Source organism: Brassica napus, chromosome C5 (genome assembly GCF_020379485.1).
Source record: "Brassica napus cultivar Da-Ae chromosome C5, Da-Ae, whole genome shotgun sequence".
NCBI lineage: Eukaryota > Viridiplantae > Streptophyta > Magnoliopsida > Brassicales > Brassicaceae > Brassica > Brassica napus.
The window spans coordinates 45,816,877-45,835,046 of NC_063448.1; the positions used below are offsets into that span (position 1 = coordinate 45,816,877).

Sequence of the window (18,170 nt, forward strand, 5' to 3'; positions counted from 1 at the left end):
GATTAACGTCGAGACCATTCCTCTAAGCTCGGTCACTTCCTCTCGGGTTTGAGCTAGAGGAGTCGGAGATATTGGTCTTGTCGGTTGAGTTTGGGTTAGGTCGTCGGTGGGCTGCCTTTCTCCGGGACGATTCCATACTCGAGCTTCGGCTCGATCGGGGACCGAAGTCCGATCTGGTATCAAGGTTCGATCTGGTATAGAGATCCAATTTGACGCTGGAGCTCGATCGTGGTTTGACGCTCGATCTTGAGTTGAGGTTCCTGTTGAAGGGGTCCGTTGCGTCTAGGTCGTTTCGACCGTTCCGTCAGTACACGTCGGTCCAACGGGTAGGGTTTCGGTTCTTGAGTCAGATCCGGCAAGATCGACGTCATTGATTCTTGATTGTGTGGTTCCGAAGGTTTGATTGGGATTCATGGTCACGCTTAGGAAACTTAGATCAGTTTCTTAGCAAAAACGTTTTTTTGTTTATCTTCCCCACAGTCGGCGCCAAAATGTAGATCCTGAAATCTACACTAATTATTTAATAGTGATCGAGAGTTTAATCTGGGGAAGAAAGGACGATGGGGGCAACGATATCTTTAGAACACAACGACGTAATCAGATTCCAGTAGGCAAAGATTGATTTTATTGATGAATAAGATTGAATATAATAAGAGAAACGAATTCTGATGTTACAAACGAGATCGATAAGAGAAAAGACTTAAAGCGAGATGAAATGAGGTCGATGTGGGTGTGTAGCTCTCTCTAGGGTTTTCTCCGTCCCCTTCTCTTATTATTGTCGATCTTCTTTTATAACTGACCGATCTCGGGTTTCTCTCAACGTCTCCGCGATCTTCGGTTCTTCAAATCGATCCGGGCTGGCTAGCATCGATTTGGCTTTTTCGTAGGTCGCACGGCCCGGCTTATTCAGGCCCAATCGAAGTGTTGACCGAAATTGGGTCCAACGATCGCCACTTCAATAAGTCGAAGGCTCTTGTTTCGACATGTGTCTTGCCTCTTCAAAATGCAGCGTTTCATTTTAATATTCGTTTGTTTTCGACTGGATTTTTGTAAATGGACTATCACGTTTTGGGCTTTCATTTTTTAGTTTGGAATTTATATTATTAAAGCAGGATCTTATCTAATTTTAACATTTCTTTTACCCTTTAATTTACTACATTACCACTGATTTTTCAAAGATGTCAAATCTTTCATTAAAGTTATTTCCGCAAAATATTAAACACCCAATTTATTCCTAACTGTCGCAGATCTTGATTAAATGTTTCTCGGTTAGCGGTTGATATTTTCAGAAATTTTCAGAAATTTTCAGAAAGTGGTGGAACCCACATTCTCTCTCCGAGATACACAACCAACGATATGGATTGGTTCTTTCTTTTCTGGGCATGTGTGAACAGTTTTATTCATTTTTTTCTTTTTGAGAAAAAAATAATTATTTTTGTTGTTACCAAATCCTACTCGAGTATTTTGACATTGATTTCATTTGATTTTTTTTTTAAATAATTAAAAATATAACTACACTTAACAGTACGTAAAAGATGAGATTAGATTAAAATAACAATAAATAATCAACATAATTATATAGAAAAGATTATATATAAAGTGCGTATCGAAAAAATATAAATTATACATTTTGATAGATGAAAATATATAAGATAATTATAATTTTAATGTGTATCTAATCTAAAAATAATTACGCGCTTTAAATGCTGGTATCCACTTGGATACAGATTGGTTCTTTCGGATATTGATTTTTGGGGTTATGAAAAAAAATCACTTGGGTATTAAGCATATATATATATATATATATATATATATATATATATATATATTTTAAACATTAAGTATATAATAATTTGTGCAAATATAATGTTTTTTGTATTTAAAATCTTGGCGAAGAGATGATGATGATGAGAAGTTAAAATCTTGGCTTTTGGGAACTTAGAAATGCATTCTAGATTTGAAATTTTAAGATGAGCTGAGATTCTTATACAAATCTGAAGTTACATTATAATTTATTAGACTTTTTCCGTCTTTTATTATTTGATTCATAAAATGGTGGAATGACATAATAATTCTGGGATTAAGAAATTATTTAGTAATAATACAATTTTTTGTATGATAATATTTTTAAACCACATTTTACAAGATTTCAACAAGAAAAACCACAAAAAGAAACAATACAATTATGTGAGTTTGTTTTCCTAACCGAGAAGTTGTGTCTGACAGGTGACAGAAGAAAACAATACAAATCTTGCTTGAATTGCATATTTAAGATACCACATCATTATGTTAACCAAGCCTCCCTATCTTCTGCAGGCCGGTTATTTGTCTACACTATGTCTGGACTCTTTTTTTTATTCCACACCGAGACTGCTGCCAAAGTAAGTTCCATGGTCATATGAATTAGGTGCTTTTGATGGTTCATCTAATTACTACTCCCATTCTCTCTTCTGAACACATACTTTACACTGCATTAGATTGGGTGGTCCCGTCGGTTCTGACACCGCCGCTGCTTCAATGTATCGTGGTGTTAACAAGATAGAATCTTTTACCGTCGCTGAGCTTAATAAATATGTTCTCAATTCTCCACTTCAGGTATACCTTCAAAATGTATTTATTTACGTGCTCTACAATATTTACTGGTTGATTATTAATGCTGACTCATCGAAACAGTCAACCGAGTTTCTCTGCGATGGAAAGTCATTGGCATATAAACAGAGAACACCTCCTGTTCGAACTGTTCCAAGAAGCTACAACAGGGCTTTCGTCCTTCACATGCGTTGCATGTGATGATTCCAAAGCCTTTGGTGTTGCAGCTTCCAGGTAACCAACATTTACATTCAGTTTATACAATCAAATCTCTTACTTAGCTACACTAAACTCCGAAGAAGAAAAGTTTAATCTGTCCCAAAGAGTTGCTCATAAGATTTCTCCTCTTGACGTACATCTTATACATTTTTGAATGTTTATTATTTAGTAAATGTTTTGTTCAATTTATTTTAAAATTTTTATTTGCAAGTGAAACACCAAAGAGTAACGATACTTCCATCTACTGTTTACTTTGAAACAAAAAATAAAAGCTTTTGGTATTTAAATATATTCTCCTGAGTATTTGAGCTTATAGTATTTGGATATTTCAAATTTGTTTTCTTGCTGGTCTACAAATTTTTAAGAAATTCTATTTGAAGTTTCCTCGCACTACAAGGATGATAACAACTTTTAAATCGCACAAGCTCAAACATAATTGATAATACTACACAATTTCAATAAAATATTTCCCTCCAGCTAACTTTCTCATTGTTTGTTTCCTTAGTAGTTCGGTTGATCATTTTAATTGATAATACTACACAATTTCAATAAAAAATAAAATACCAAGTGTTTCAAAAAAACAGGTAATTCATGATGATCATTTTTTGGCAACAATTCATGGTGATCTTAGTCATAAAAATTCTGTAATCACAGTGAGATACTTGGGGGTAACATGAACCCACGCCTTCCCGGTAATCATCTTCGTCTCTCTTTATCCCAGGATCAACATTTGGAAATGGTTAGATATTGACATCTTGATTTCTTTGTAGGCCTCATCAGTGAGCTTTGTGACAAGCATGAACCCCAAGATTGCTGGATGTGCTCTGTCATGAAATGGCAACTATTAAAACCGACAGGTAAATCTAATTCATATTGTGGTCCTTCTCACTTTCATAATTGCATAACCCATTTTTTAAATTAAAAAAGAAAACAAAATGTCTGACCAATTCTTTCTCTGATTTTCCATTGTCAGTGATGTTTCTCTGACTTTGAGTTTGCTCGACTCACAAGCTGTATTGTTTCACAAATACCTGGAAGGCTTCTGTGTTGATCAAGGAGTTGTTATTGCAACAAGCATAAACCCCAAGGTTGTTGGAGGTGCTCTGTCATGTATCATCTGGTTTTTGTTAACTGGGAATTAATTTACTGCTTCTTGGAACTAGCATAAACCCCAAAATCTTTCATTCTCACGTTCGTTACCAATGTTTCACAGACTACAGAGTATCTGTGGACCAGCAAAGTTGCAGGCACTGAAAACACAAACGGGTGATGATGCTACATATATAAATGTTGGCCAATGAATGAACAAGCTCACAAAACTCTTTGTATGTACAAACTGAAAAGCAGTACGGTCCTGTGTTGTAGCTTTTACTCCTGCATAGTAGTTGTTTTTTTTTTTTGAGAAAGTACATAGTAGTTAGTAGTTTAGTGGTACGTGAAAGATTATTCTGAAAGTAAGTCCAAGATCATAAATTCAAATGCATCTTAGTTTGTACACCCATACACCTTTGTAAACAAACTTTTAACGATACAGAAAAAAACTTATATCAGCACTTCTTAAATGGCTTTAATCACATCATATAACTTTTACGGAAGGTTTATAGACATGAACAACTTATAAGCTGCATAGCCCCTTCCATCAATCTTACGTAAGAGGAGAGGGTTAATCTGGGTGTTGTCAACAACAAAGTCTGCCATATTTGGTTCGAAGGTCAGATGTGGGAGCGAAAGTGAAAACACTAAACTAAAGTGAAAACAAGATCAATACATATTTTAATAGCTTAGAGCATCTTTATCGGGAGATGTTATGAGGAGTTTTTAGTTTAATTAGGAATTAAAGAAAAAGAAAAAAGCCAATTACCAGAAGCAACGTATCTTAATTAGGTAGACAATTTCTTCTCCCTCTTCCTTGCCCCGTCGCGGACGAAGAACCCCGCTTTCTCTGAGGTTTCCTAATCGGAGATGGAGATTGATTCCATCGCAGCTGGAGGAGCTCTTAAACCAGATGGAGATCGATTCCGTCGAGACGAAGAACCCCGCTTTTTGATAGGTGTGGGCGATTACAGATGCAAAGAGGCAAGGTTTAATCCCCTCCGCCCTTAAACCAGGAGGAGCTCTCCGGTTTAATCCCCGGCGCCGTCCGCTTCACCTTCCCATCACTTGCTCTGTCTCTCCATCCTCCGGTAGTTTTAGTGTTTTTGAGCTTAAAGTTTGTCACTTTGAATTGAAAAAGATAAGATAATGATTGATTGTGAGATTGTTAAACTTAAAGGACAAAGCTTTCTTATGTCTGTAGTCTGACAATAAAGTTTCAAGGACTTAGCTTCTATCTTTTGATTGGTTCTCTAAAGGAAATCACTTTTTTTTGTTTGGATGATAGAGGTGAAGAAGAAGACGTTGGTGAGGAGGAATGACGTGAGGAATATAGCAATTGTAGCTCATGTTGATCATGGCAAAACTACTTTGGTTGATTCTATGCTTAGGCAAGCTAAGGCAAGGAGCAAAGTTAGTGTTGGAGCTAGGGCCTTGCAAAGACTGTGAGAGGTATCAGTACAAGAGTTTCGAGCTCAACATCGTCGTCTCGCAGGCGTGTTTAGCTGGCGTCTCTCTTCTTTGCGTTTCTCATAACTTGAGAAAGCATGGGATTCGAAAGTTTCTCTTCGTTGATCAGCTCAGTGGTCGTATGGGACGGCTCAAGTTTCTGTATATTCAGCAAACTCGGTGATTCTGTCTATCTTTGGTTCAGAATCTCTGTGACAGATCATTAGTTGCATGAAAGTTGAAACCTGTTTTTGTTTTTCCTTATTACAGAACTCTGTTAGATTGCTTGTACTTTTGTCACTCCCCTGTTTTGGATTGAAAGCTGAAACCTTTTTTATGTTTTCCTTTATTACAAAACTCTGTGAGATAAGCACATACGTTTGCGTCATTACCTCTCTAAGATAAGCCACATGTTCCACATCTTTCTGCTTCTACAGTTTCTGGTCGTCACTGATAGCCAGTTTACCACGCTTTTCCAGACCACTGCGTATAGCGGACGTATCACGTATATAAACGGTGGTGATTTCGCGGTGAGTCGAGCTTTAGTTTCTTGTTATGCGGTGATGTTAAAAGCTTGGGATGGTTATGTTTTCAGGTCTCTGCGGTGGTCCAAGTTGTTGGGATTATTTTATGTCTACACGCAGCAACGAAGATATCTCATAGAGCTCAAGCGATAGCATCAGTTGCAAGTAAATGGCATGCGATAATGTTGTGCTCATCTACGGATACAACTCAGATAAAGACTTCTCCTAGTGGAGTTCACTTGGAAGCCACCACGAATCCACCCATCTCCTTTCAGAATTAGGTACGCCATTGCTTAATGACACCATCTTTGATCACTTATTTGGAAAAATATTTTTGTCTACTTTGGTGTTTTTGCATATGTATACAAATGTTTTTATTACATTCTTTCTTATCATCTGAACTTCTTGTTTTTTTATGCTGTGTTTCTACGTGTATTTTAAATCTATGTTTAAAATATTATGTTTAAAAATTTAATAAATAAATTTGAAGTTTAATAAGATAATGTTAAATATTTTTTTTAAGAACCCTTAAATAAAAAACTTGCAATGGATCACACAAATATATCCGTCTCTTAACTAAGTTCCTTAAACCCATTTTTCCAACTAAAAATTATTAAAAAAAGATTAAAAACCTCTAAATGAGTATGTGGGATAATGATGCTCTTAGCTTAGCTTGGTTGTCTATATTGTTTTGTTTAAAGAGGAAAACCCTCAGTTTTACATGTCCGACATCATGTGACATCACAGCTATAATCTAAATAAAAACCATAACACTAAATTTTTTTATACGTTGGTAATAACAATTTTGACCAACAGCCAATTTTGAGATAATAATACGATTATGGTCATTGTTCAAAATTGATTATATATGTGTATATATATATATTTTATATATAAAGATAGATGGTGCAATTACATCAAAATAGATGTAGGACGAAGTGGAACAAAAAAAATTGAAAAGGCGAATTTTCAAACATCCGTGAAAGTTACGAATTTAATGGTTCTAAAACTAATTTTTTTTTGTCCATTTAACAATATTTAACCGAAAAACTTATATAAGTGAGATAAAAGAATATTTAGCTCAAAGGTCTGATTAGTTGGATTATAAATGCAGAAAATTTGTTGAAAGAATTTAGTCTGTAACTTTTAGTGATGTAATTGTAAGTTTTTTGATGTAGAAAATATTATATAGCATTTAAACTGCTGATTTTTTAAATAAAAATATAAAGTAAGGTTGTAGATTTAAAGGGGGAGGGTCCAATATTAAATTACTCGGAGACTAATTGATAACAAAATTTATAAAAAGTTGAAAGTGAAATGAAACATATCTATAGTCCAACCAATTAAACACCATAACTAAAATTTAATTAATTTTTGTCATTTCGCTTATCACCTATATATTTTCCAATAACAAAAATAAAAGAATTTAGATACTGAAATTCGAAATTCGTAAGATAATAACAATGAAATTTTTTAAAAATAATTATAATTATATACCTACTTATATTTTTATAATAGATTATACTATTTATATATTAAATAAACATACATAATATATAATCAAAATTAAAATTTAAACAAAAAAACCGGGCATAGCTCGGGTCGACCCTAGTATACTATATTTCTATGTCAATACCAATAAAGTTTAATTTATACCATATAAATTAAATAAAATGATTGTTTTGAGTTATTTACCAAAAACGTGATTGTAAATTATCAAAAAGTATTTGTTTTGATTTATGTGTTTACTCTAATGTATATATTTTTATGTATATAAATTATTTTTAAAATTGGTGGTTTCTGATATCTTATTTGATCCTGCAATCCCAGAAACACATTTCTTCAAATCGAAGTGATTTTTAATATTGGAAGCATTATATATATTATTTCATTCAGATTAAATAATTTAGTCTTGATTTTTATTCCTAAAAAGATTTTATTAAAATTTCATAACAAGATTCCAATAATTTCCTTTTGAGTTTGGTTGAAGAGTGAAAGATTTGATCATTCGTCTAATATTGTTTCTCTCTAATACTCTATCTAGCTAATTGTAAGAATGAGTGATTTGAACTATTTATTATAAGTTTCTGGTTTATCATTTAATAAATCAAACAATTCTTAATTTATACATAATTTACATATACTTAAATGGTAAAGTATTATATATATTTTTATATGTATACTTTTAACTAAACCTCAAAAGCGTAGGCTAATAAAATAAGTAATTTGTTTTGTTGTTCTAGAATTAGATGATTTTTCGACCAAGCTGGTGAATATATACTAGTCAGACATTTATATTTCGAATATGCACTTATATTCTATAACAGCTTGATATATTAGACTTGAACACTAACTGTTAATATAATTTGCCAGTAATTTTCTTCAAAATTTTGATTCTTAGATATGTATCTAGAGTGGAACTAATAATTTTTTACAGATGTCCTTCTTTTTTAATTGACACTTATGTAGTTCACCGAATTCATAGAAAAATTAAAAAAAAAAAACTAAATTCATATCAATGAAACAAATGCGAGAAAGAAATCACAATTTTATAGCGGTAGAAAATGAAATCAATTATGGAGAGTCAATAGTAAACAAATCAAAAGCAGAAAATTTAATCCTCTTTCGTCATTATACAATCAATGTTGCCTATTTGGTTTTGGTGATTTATGTCAGCCGAAAAAACTTTCCTTTTGCATATGAAATCTTAAAAATAATTAAAATGAGATATAATACGTTAACTCTTCCACAACAATGATACATTTAAGAGACCAATATTTATATTCGTCATTTTATAATCGATAAAATTTTTAGGGTTGTAAAATGTTAAAACCATTTAATAAACAAATATTATTAAAAAAACTAACTCCGTGCGGATTATCATCTAGTATTGCGAGATTGTCCACTATCCAATGTCATCAGCTTGGTAGTTGAGCTTCTTTGTCTACCGTGTGACACATCCACACAAGTTCAATACAAAAAAGAGAGGAAAGCAACTTCTATATATACACGTGAGAGAAATAAAATTGCAAAAGAAAACAACTCCAAGTCTGGCTAATGATCCGAGTAGAAACTATACGAATCTAATAAAATGGAACAGTACTGAAAAGCGAAGCTTCTGTGTATAAAAAAAATGATTCTCCATCGTACTCATCATCCTCGTAACCTCCAGAGAGTACCGCAGACTAAGCTCCATATTTTTGTGTTAGATTTGAGTTTATTATGGGTTTCCAACTTAAAACCAATTGATAATTAGTGGATTGGTCCTAACCTTTTATATATTACTTAATGTCCCATAGATTTTTCAATGTGGGATACATATCCCTTAATACCCCTCCTCGAGATGATGGCTCTTATCGGTCAGAAATCTTGGAAACTTTTTAAGACAGTTATACTCGGTCGAACGAGTCAATTACGACCTATATACCCGGTCGGGTAGGGTTAATATTAATTAGGGGTTTAACTTATTAGGATCTGGGCTCTGATACCATGTTAGTTTCGGGTTTATTAATGAGTGGATTGGCCCTAACCCTTTATATAGTAGTAGATTAATTCTTATATTTCCGATGTGGGATGTTTCTCATCAATATCCTCCCTCACACTCAGACATCTAGGTCTGAAGCGTGGACGATGTGGGCCCAACATCGGTATAGTAGTAGTAGGTGTAGTAAATTAGGTCAAAGGATCTTATCGCTCTGATACAATGTTAGATTTGGGTTTATTATGGGCTTCCAACTTAAAACTAATTGGTAATTAGTGGATTGGCCCTAACCCTTTATATATTACTTAATGTCTCATTGATTTTCCAATGTGGGATACATATCCCTTAATATTATGTCCAAGCAATGCCATAAACGTGTGGAATGTGAGGCCTCTACAACGGAACTTTTATTGAATTTCATAACACATAAGGAAAACTGAAGGAAAGCCCACGAATAAGAGCTGAGAAAATTAAGTGTATCTGCCCAGGAGCTTGTTAAAATGTGTCTGAGAGGAAGGAGATCTAAGAAGAAGAAGAAGAAGAAGAAAGAAGAAGAAGAAGAAAGCGTAGTAACCGGTGTTGAAATTGGTTTGATAATTTTATTGGACCAAGCCAAACCCTTTACAAAACGAAACCTAAATATATATAAACGTACATACTGTCTTCTTCAATTGGCAGGCGTGATGGCTAAGTGGTCTCTTCTCTATTTCTTGCATTGCAAGTAATCTATGTAACACAAACCCTTAACTTGCTCTTGCATGCATTTGCATGTGTGTAGTGAATCATCAACCAACTTACTTTTGGGAGTTGGGAGTTGGGAGTTGCTTCTCTATCACGTGAAAATAAGTTGTAAGTAACACCATCAATAAAAGGAATTAATATTTTCAAGTCGTAAAACCTAAGCCGAGTTTTGTTGGACGAATCATATCGTTTCTGATCCATCTTCAATTTTGGCTAAAAGAAGAATTATTCTTATAATTTTCGTACATGTTAGAACTTGAAATATACGTATTTTAATTCTAATATGTTCAGTCTATGTAAAACAATTTTGTTTGGAATTTGCTTGGAGTTTTTCTTTTTCTTTTTAAGCAACCAATCAATACTATTAAAATTTAGGAAGGTATTTAGCCCAAGGGCCAGCCCATAGAGAGTTCAGATACAAGAGAGTGGACTTTTAGAGCACTTGCAACGGGGCATGACAACGAATCCGTAAGCCCGGTCCGTTGCACTTTTTGGATTTTTTAATTAATATAAACCCAGCCCATTTGACGGATTGATCCGTAAATTGCATCCTGACGGACCCGGTCCGTGGGCGACGTGGCGGAAAGAGATTGGACGGAGGCGCGATTGTGTTTGGTATTGGCGAGAAAAAAATCGTCATTTCGACGAAAGCAAAGAAAAAAAAAACCTCTCAACTCTCTAGGGCGATTGTCGGATCCCACCTTCGCGATTCCACTTCGTCTGATCGTCAAGGTAAGTAGAAGCGTTTTTTTCTATATTAATCGAACTAGATTGTTTCCATTTATATTCAATAGAGGTGGAATCGTTTCGTATCAAAATTAGGGTTAGAAAAAAATCTGCGATTTGGGGATTTTTTTATTTTCAATCGATTTGCTTTCGTTTCAATCGATTTTGTTTTGTTTCAATCGATTATTTTCCGTTTAAATCGGGTTTCGATTAGTTTTCGATCGATTTAGGGATTTGAAGACCCTTTTGGGTGTCGATCGATTTAGGGATTTGAAAACCCTTTTGGGTCTCGATCGATTTAGGGATTTGAAAACCCTTTTGGGTCTCGATCGATTTAGGGATTTGAAAATTGTCCCTTTTGGGTCTCGATCGATTTAGGGTTGCGGCTCTATTTAGTGTTGATATGTTCGTCTTTCGTATTGTTTTTCAAAATCAATGCTAATCTTTGCTTTTTGCTTGTCTCTTTCTTTGCAGGTTAAGGAAAATGGGAAGGTATAGCTATAGCCAGCCGTCCTCATCATCAGCGTCCATCGACATCACCTCACTTCTCGACGCTGAAGCTCAGTTGTACGCCGATGAAGCTCAGAGTAGCTTCGATAATGGAGAGCCGTTTCAGAACCAACCTCAACCTGAGGGGGATGATGGCATTCCGACGATCTGCTACTGTGGGAGTGAGCCGGTTGTTGCTACAGCCTACACGGAAAAAGATCCAGGCTGTAGGTATTTCACCTGCAACAATGTCGTTGTTGGAGCCACTCACAACTGGAAGTGGTGGGATGACGCGGTCATGGAGGAGATGAGGGACTTTCAGACGGAGATAAGACGGCTTAAGGAAGCAGTTGCAGAGAGAGAGAAGAAGCTGCTGCTGCTAGAGAAGACTGTGTACGACGCAGGAAAGGATACCACACGAGTTAAGCTAATGGTGTGCCTGCTAGTGGTCATAGGTTTGGTAATCTTGGTTCTACATGGTAAGTTCTCGACTTATTTGGATTTCATTTTCAGTTTATGCGTTTGTATTAAAACATTTGACAGCCTAATGTTACTTGTTTGCAGGAGTAGCTTCAAAGGCTTCAATGGGGGAGTGTTCTATCACCTGTCCAATGGTCAAAAAAGTAAAGGTACTCTGCTTTTCTTTTCTATCACTTGACAATGTATATTCCGTAAAAAAAAAATTCAAATAGTATTGTAGATTAATTGAATGGTTTTTGTAGGTAGATAAAAAACTAGGACTGTATTAATAAATGCTACTGATTTGCTTTATATCTTCTCAACCCGTGTGATTTGATTGGTTTTAAAGGTTCTACGTTTAAATTGCTGTAGATTAATTGAATGGTGTTTGGTTAAATAGTTGTTATAGTACATAGGATTTAATTTTGCTACTGATTTTTGCCACTGATTTTGAATGGTGTTTGGTTAAATTGCTTTTAGTTTGCTTCCTATCTTCCTAACTGCTCAGATTTGATAGGCTTTTATTGTATAATAAATTGGAACATGTATTACTTAAGGCTCTGTGTAACTACTTGAGTAACACAGAGCATTTTTACAGCCATGTCGGGTTATAGACACTTGCTGTACAGTCAAATGCCAGTAGATCCTGAATCACCCGAGCCTTTTTGGCTCGGGTCTCAAGCTCCTGATGATTCTCCTAGCGAAATCCCTCCTGAGTGTCCTAGTCAAGTCCCTGGTCAGTCTCGTAGGCAAGTCCCTGGTCAGTCTCGTAGGCAAGTCCCTGAGGAGTCTGTTAAGACCTTTGCAGATAGAAGGAAATATTCACCCAAAGAGGATAGGATCCTTATTGGTGCTTGGCTTAACACCAGTAAGGACCCTCTCGTAGGCAACGAGCAGAGAGCTGTTGCTTTCTGGAAGCGTATTGTAGACTACTACAACGCCAGCCCTCAGCTCGTTGGGGAAGTACCGCGAGAGGTTACTTCTTGTAAGCAGAGGTGGTCTAGGATCAATCATGAAGTATCCAGATTCACTGGTTGCTACAACCAGGCGCTGAGGGAGCAGAGAAGCGGCCAAAATGATGATGATGTGATCAAAGCTGCTTACGACATATTCTTCACCAAGTACGATACCAAGTTCACACTCGATCACTGCTGGAGAGAGCTCAGGCATGAGCAGAAATGGGCCTCCACTTATATGGCTAAGGATGGTGGAAAGGAAAAGCGGAGGCCAGTGGTGGATCTTGACGGACCAGAAGAAAATGTTGTTGGAGAAGATGAGGATAGACCAGTCGGGGTAAAGGCTGCGAAAGGTGCCAGTAAGAAGAAGAAGAGTGGTCGAGATGAGGAGTTGTCTAAGCTACAAGGCGTTTTGGAACTTAAGGAAAAACTGTCTAGAAATAAACTCCTTGATCGCTTGCTGGCCAAGAAAGAGCCATTGTCTGAGATCGAAACAACACTAAAAATGAAGCTTATGTCTGAAATGTTATGATGTGTACTGTGTGTTGTTTGAGGTCACTTGCAGGAAAAGTTAGTACTTGTTGTGTGATGTGTGTACTTGCTTAGTTGTTACAGCTAAACTAACCATTTTTTAAACGTGTTGTTGCAGGTAGTCACGGGAGGAAAGGAGTTCTTTTGTTCCTTAGCTAAAGCGGAGTTGTCACGGGTGGATTTAGAGTACTGAGAGCATTTTGGCATGTAGCTCCTGCTCATAAGTAACGGGTTTTCCCTTCTTGTAGTACAAGTACTCGGATATGTATCTCTTTCTCCTCAACATCAAAAACCTTATCATCAAAACCTTTGTAATATTTTGGAACGAAAACCATTGTAATATCTGTCTGCTACTTGCTTCTCTCAATCCTTTGTATCCATCTCATCAACATGCTTCTCTGTACCATAACCATAATCAGGTTTCGCTTCTTGTTTTTGTTTTTGTTTTCTTGTTTTTGAAAGTTATTACCATAACCATTGTAATAATCAGGTTTCGCTACTTGCTTCTTGTTTTTGTTTCATCATAACCATTTAGTAAAGTTTAGTTTTAAAAGTTGCTAGTAAACGCTGGTTTTTTAAAAGTTATAACAAACTCCAATTGAATAGATAAAAAAAATATATCAGATTCACTAAATAGAAGAGATTTTTCAAACTTAGAAGAAATTATTATATTTTTAACTTATAAGAAAAAAAAATAGAAAAGATTCAAAAGTAGAAGAAATCTAAATATTTTTAACGTATAAGAAAAAAAAATATAAGAAACCTTCTAAGCAAATTATTATTTATCCAGCAGGATAAGCAATGTCGTCATCTTCGTCTGATGAAAATGATGAAATCGAGGAGAGATTGGATGATATTATCGAAGATTTCATTGACGAAATTTACGACGCTATAGTGGAGGCCGAACCCATACCGCAAAGGACCCGTAGTTATACTGAACGACACCGCGAAGGAGGACAGCACCAGCTAAGCAATGACTACTTCAACGACGACCATTCGATATATTCGATACAAACTTTCAGACGCCGATTCCGCATGAATAAGGGATTATTCATACGTATTGTCGATGGCCTTGAACAATTCTTTCCATTCTTTCAGCAAAGAAAAGATGCAACGGGTAGGTGGGGGTCTTACTGCACTACAAAAATGTACGGCAGCAATTCGTCTATTGCTTATGGAAATTCGGCTGACACGGTTGACGAATATCTCCGACTTGGTGAGAGCACTGCACTTTCTTGTTTACATCATTTCACTGATGGGATAATACAGTTATTCGGAGATGAGTATCTGCGACTACCCACAACAGAGGATCTTCAACGACTACTCGATATGGGAGAGAAACGAGGGTTTCCTGGGATGGTCGGGAGCATTGACTGTATGCACTGGGAGTGGAAAAATTGTCCAACCGCTTGGAAAGGACAGTACGCCCGTGGCCACGGAAAACCGACTATTGTCCTAGAGCCCGTAGCTTCACAAGATCTTTGGATTTGGCACGCATTTTTTGGTCTTCCAGGTACCTTAAATGATCTTAATGTCCTCGATCGATCTCCTCTGTTTGATGACCTTTTAGAAGGTCGAGCTCCCAGGGTGAGGTACATGGTCAACAACCACATGTATAAGTTGGCATATTACCTCACATATGGTATATATCCAAAATGGTCAACATTTATCCAAACTATCACATTCCCTCAAAGTCCTAAACAACAGTTATTTGCTCAAGTTCAAGAATCAGTCCGAAAAGATGTCAAGCGGGATTTTGGAGTATTGCAAGCTCGGTTTGCGATTGTGAAAAACCCGGTTCGTACAATGGCCAAAGAGAAGATAAGGAAGATAATGAGAGCATGTATCATACTACACAATATGATAGTTGAAGATGAACGAGATGGTTATTCAATGCGGTACGATATTTCAGAATTTGAAGAAGGAGCATCTTCCAGAACTTCGGAGGTCCTAAACGCAAACCCTACACTAAACGAAATCCCGACAATTCTCAATAATATATTTCCCAACCGAAATGATCTTCATGATAGGCAAACTCATGAACGATTGAAGAATGATTTGATCGAAAACATTTGGAATAAATTTGGCGATGAAGATTAATAATTAGTATCTTTATATTTAAACCTTGTATCTTTTAATCCTTGTATCTTTAAATTGAATCCTTGTACCTTTTATTTTAATTATGCAATTAATAAATTTTCAATTTCAATTTTTTTTTTAAAAAATAATAATATTTTATTGTTAAGGACTCCGTCTTCGGGATCACCATTGGACGAGCTTTTTGGACTCGAATCTTTCACTGTTCAAACAAAAAAAAAAACAAAAAAAAATATATTAAACAATTGCCAAGGATCGCAATGTGGGGATGACCATTGCAAGTGCTCTTAGGACCTGTTTTACAAGAGAATCAGCTTCCATGTTCTCAGAACGAGGGATATGCTGGAAAGAGATAGAGGCAAACACAGAAGAAGCTTGATTGATGTCGTTGAGGACACCATATACTTCCTTAAACTGCAGTTTGTTGTTAATTGCTCCGATGAGCGTTGAAAAATCGGAGAAGAAGGTGATGCTGCCTCAATAGCCCTTTCGATTCCTCTTTGGAGAGCTAGGATTTCGGCCATAAAGGGGAAAGCTACATTGTTGATGACTTGATATCCCGATCAGGGGTTTAGGGGCAGTGATCCGTTCATGATCCATGCGATTCCTGCCCTGTGTGTGGCGGCGTCCCAGGCTGCATCTACTGAACACGAGAGCGGAGTTAGGGACCTGACATCTCGGCGTGGATCGTTCCTGATTTGTGAGGTAGCTAGCTTTGTCGGTTTTTGTACCGACTGAGCTTGATCCCATTCTCTAGCAGACACTAATCCTTTTGTTGCAATTTCTGCAGGGTGATTTGTCTTATCCTCAAAGATCAGTTTGTTGCTAGCATTCCAGGGAGACCAGCACACCCATGGGAGAACGTTGATCTTGATTCCGGTTGGCGGGAGACATGTACTTTTCCGGAACAGAACCAGAGCGCTTTTAATATCCAAATCATCAGCTATGTGAACTGATTGTTGGAGGGGGATGTGTTGACATACTTGTTTCGCGAAGGGGCAGTGGAAGAATAGATGCATCGATCATTTTACCATCTTGCAACGAGGGCAGAAGGATTGTGACATCATCCCACACTTCTCTAAGTTTTTTTCGATTGATAGAGCTCCTTGACATATGTACCATAGGAACACCTTGAGTTTGGGGGAAGTGTTAGCTGCCCAGATGTCTTTTATCCAGTCAAACTCCAGGGGTGAACTTAGATTCCAGACTGGAGTGGCTGCCAGATAAAGATATCTTCGGAGCATTTCTTACTAGGTCTAAGGCATTGGATATGTGAGCTGAATGCGGTAAGAATACTTCGATGCGTCTTTTTTTCCAGTGTAAATCAGCTCTGTGTTAAGTTGTTAGGTTTTGTGATAAATCGAAAATAGAAAATTATAGGATTTAACGTTGATTGTTGCATTTTTACATGTTAGACATAATTGGATATTTAGACAAATATATATATATATATATATGCCTTTTTGGCGGATACAGAGACTTACTTCCGTATGATGGACTGTGTTGTTTGGTGGGGGTGCGAACAGATTAGTCGGTATGTTGAGCTGTAGTCTCGTGGAGGCCAATAAATCGTCTTAGGGCGGTGTTTAGGGCACTATCCCACGTGCTTGTTAGCATTAGAGAGACAGAGGGGTGGGTTGTGTGCAATCTCAACCCTAAGACAATTGCTTGCTCTTTGGGCACTTTAAGTATTATACTTGTTGCATTTAGGTTAAATTATTTATATTCAGTGTGTTATGTTCGAATCCATGGATTTCTAATTTACCATCGCTTACCTTATTGATTGGCTCCATTGTTACTCACTCTTTTTGCTTCCATGTTTCAGGTAAGAAAGACGAATATATATATATATATATGTAAAGAACCTTAGAAGTTGTAAAAGGGTTTCTCGTTTTGATTCCTCGTCAAGGCAATCCCTTGTATACAAAGATATATGTTACACAAATATGGTAACCTAATGACGTTAACAATATACATCGACAAGGCCCATAGGACCCCCAATACCCCCTCTCAAGATGGAGTGTGTAGATTAAGCACACCCAACTTGGACTGAAAAACTTCAAACTCCTTGCGTCCAAGAGCTTTCGTTAATATATCAGCTAATTGTGTCTTTGACGAAACATGTTTAGTAGCAATAATCCCACGAAGTATCTCATCACGGATAAAATGACAATCCATACCAACATGCTTTGTTCGTTTGTGACCAACCGGGTTCTTGGCAAGATTTATGGCTGAAAGACTGTCAGAGTGCAGAGTGATTGGTCCGTTGATCGTAATGCCCAAGCTCGGAAGAAGTTCGCGAAGCCAAAGTAACTCGCTCACTGTGTCAGCCATTGCGCGGTATTCAGCCTCCGCAGAAGACCTCGAAACAACGTCCTGCTTCTGCGTTTTCCATGAGATTGGAGAGTCACCTAGTTGAATAAACCATCCTGTCAATGAACGGCGTGAGAGAGGACATCCTCCCCAATCTGAATCACACCAAGCAGAGACTGTGAGCTCTGTACTTGCTTTGAGAAGAATCCCTTGCCCTGGACTGTTCTTGAGATACCGAACTACTCTGAGAGCTGCATTCCAATGAGGAGCTTTCGGATTGTTCATGAACTGAGATAACACATGGATAGCGTAGCTTAGTTCTGGTCTTGTTGTGGCAAGATAGATTAATCTACCCACTAAGCGACGATAGCGGAACGGATCAGTCATTGGTTCACCCTCATCACGTAGAAGTTTGTGATTTTGCTCGAGAGGAAACGAAACTGGCTTGGCTCCCATAAGGCCTGTTTCAGCAATGATATCCAAAGAATATTTTCTCTGACAGAG

At 36.7% G+C, this 18,170-nt stretch overlaps 2 protein-coding genes and 2 long non-coding RNA genes across 6 annotated transcripts; 3 read left to right on the forward strand and 1 right to left on the reverse strand.

Moving 5' to 3' along the window:
* Positions 1-1,885: 1,885 nt before the first annotated feature.
* Positions 1,886-3,909, forward strand: LOC125587625. Its single transcript, XR_007323875.1, has 3 exons — positions 1,886-3,500; positions 3,579-3,665; positions 3,782-3,909. It is a non-coding gene; the product is annotated as an uncharacterized LOC125587625 (long non-coding RNA).
* Positions 3,352-4,874, reverse strand: LOC125587624. The gene is made up of 2 exons (XR_007323874.1): positions 4,670-4,874; positions 3,352-4,182 (listed from the first exon to the last, which is right to left on the reverse strand). It is a non-coding gene; the product is annotated as an uncharacterized LOC125587624 (long non-coding RNA).
* Positions 4,751-13,985, forward strand: LOC106392075 (glutathione S-transferase T3-like). 3 transcript variants are annotated; one of them, XM_048758438.1, is made up of 4 exons: positions 4,751-4,991; positions 5,189-5,879; positions 5,945-11,789; positions 11,875-13,985. In XM_048758438.1, the coding sequence occupies exon 4, from the start codon at positions 12,370-12,372 to the stop codon at positions 13,255-13,257; it is 888 nt and encodes a 295-aa protein (XP_048614395.1). In that variant the 5' UTR covers positions 4,751-4,991; positions 5,189-5,879; positions 5,945-11,789; positions 11,875-12,369; the 3' UTR covers positions 13,258-13,985. The 3 variants fall into 3 exon arrangements, with proteins under 3 accessions (XP_048614395.1, XP_048614396.1, XP_048614394.1); XM_048758439.1 differs by having other exon boundaries at positions 5,189-5,529; positions 5,787-5,879; positions 5,945-13,985; XM_048758437.1 differs by having other exon boundaries at positions 5,945-13,985.
* Positions 13,986-14,057: 72 nt separating this feature from the next.
* On the forward strand, positions 14,058-16,309 carry LOC111213889. Its single transcript, XM_048757538.1, has 3 exons — positions 14,058-15,053; positions 15,921-16,042; positions 16,144-16,309. Exons 1-3 carry the CDS (start codon positions 14,058-14,060, stop codon positions 16,307-16,309), a joined length of 1,284 nt encoding a protein of 427 aa, XP_048613495.1.
* The last annotated feature ends 1,861 nt before the right edge of the window (positions 16,310-18,170 follow it).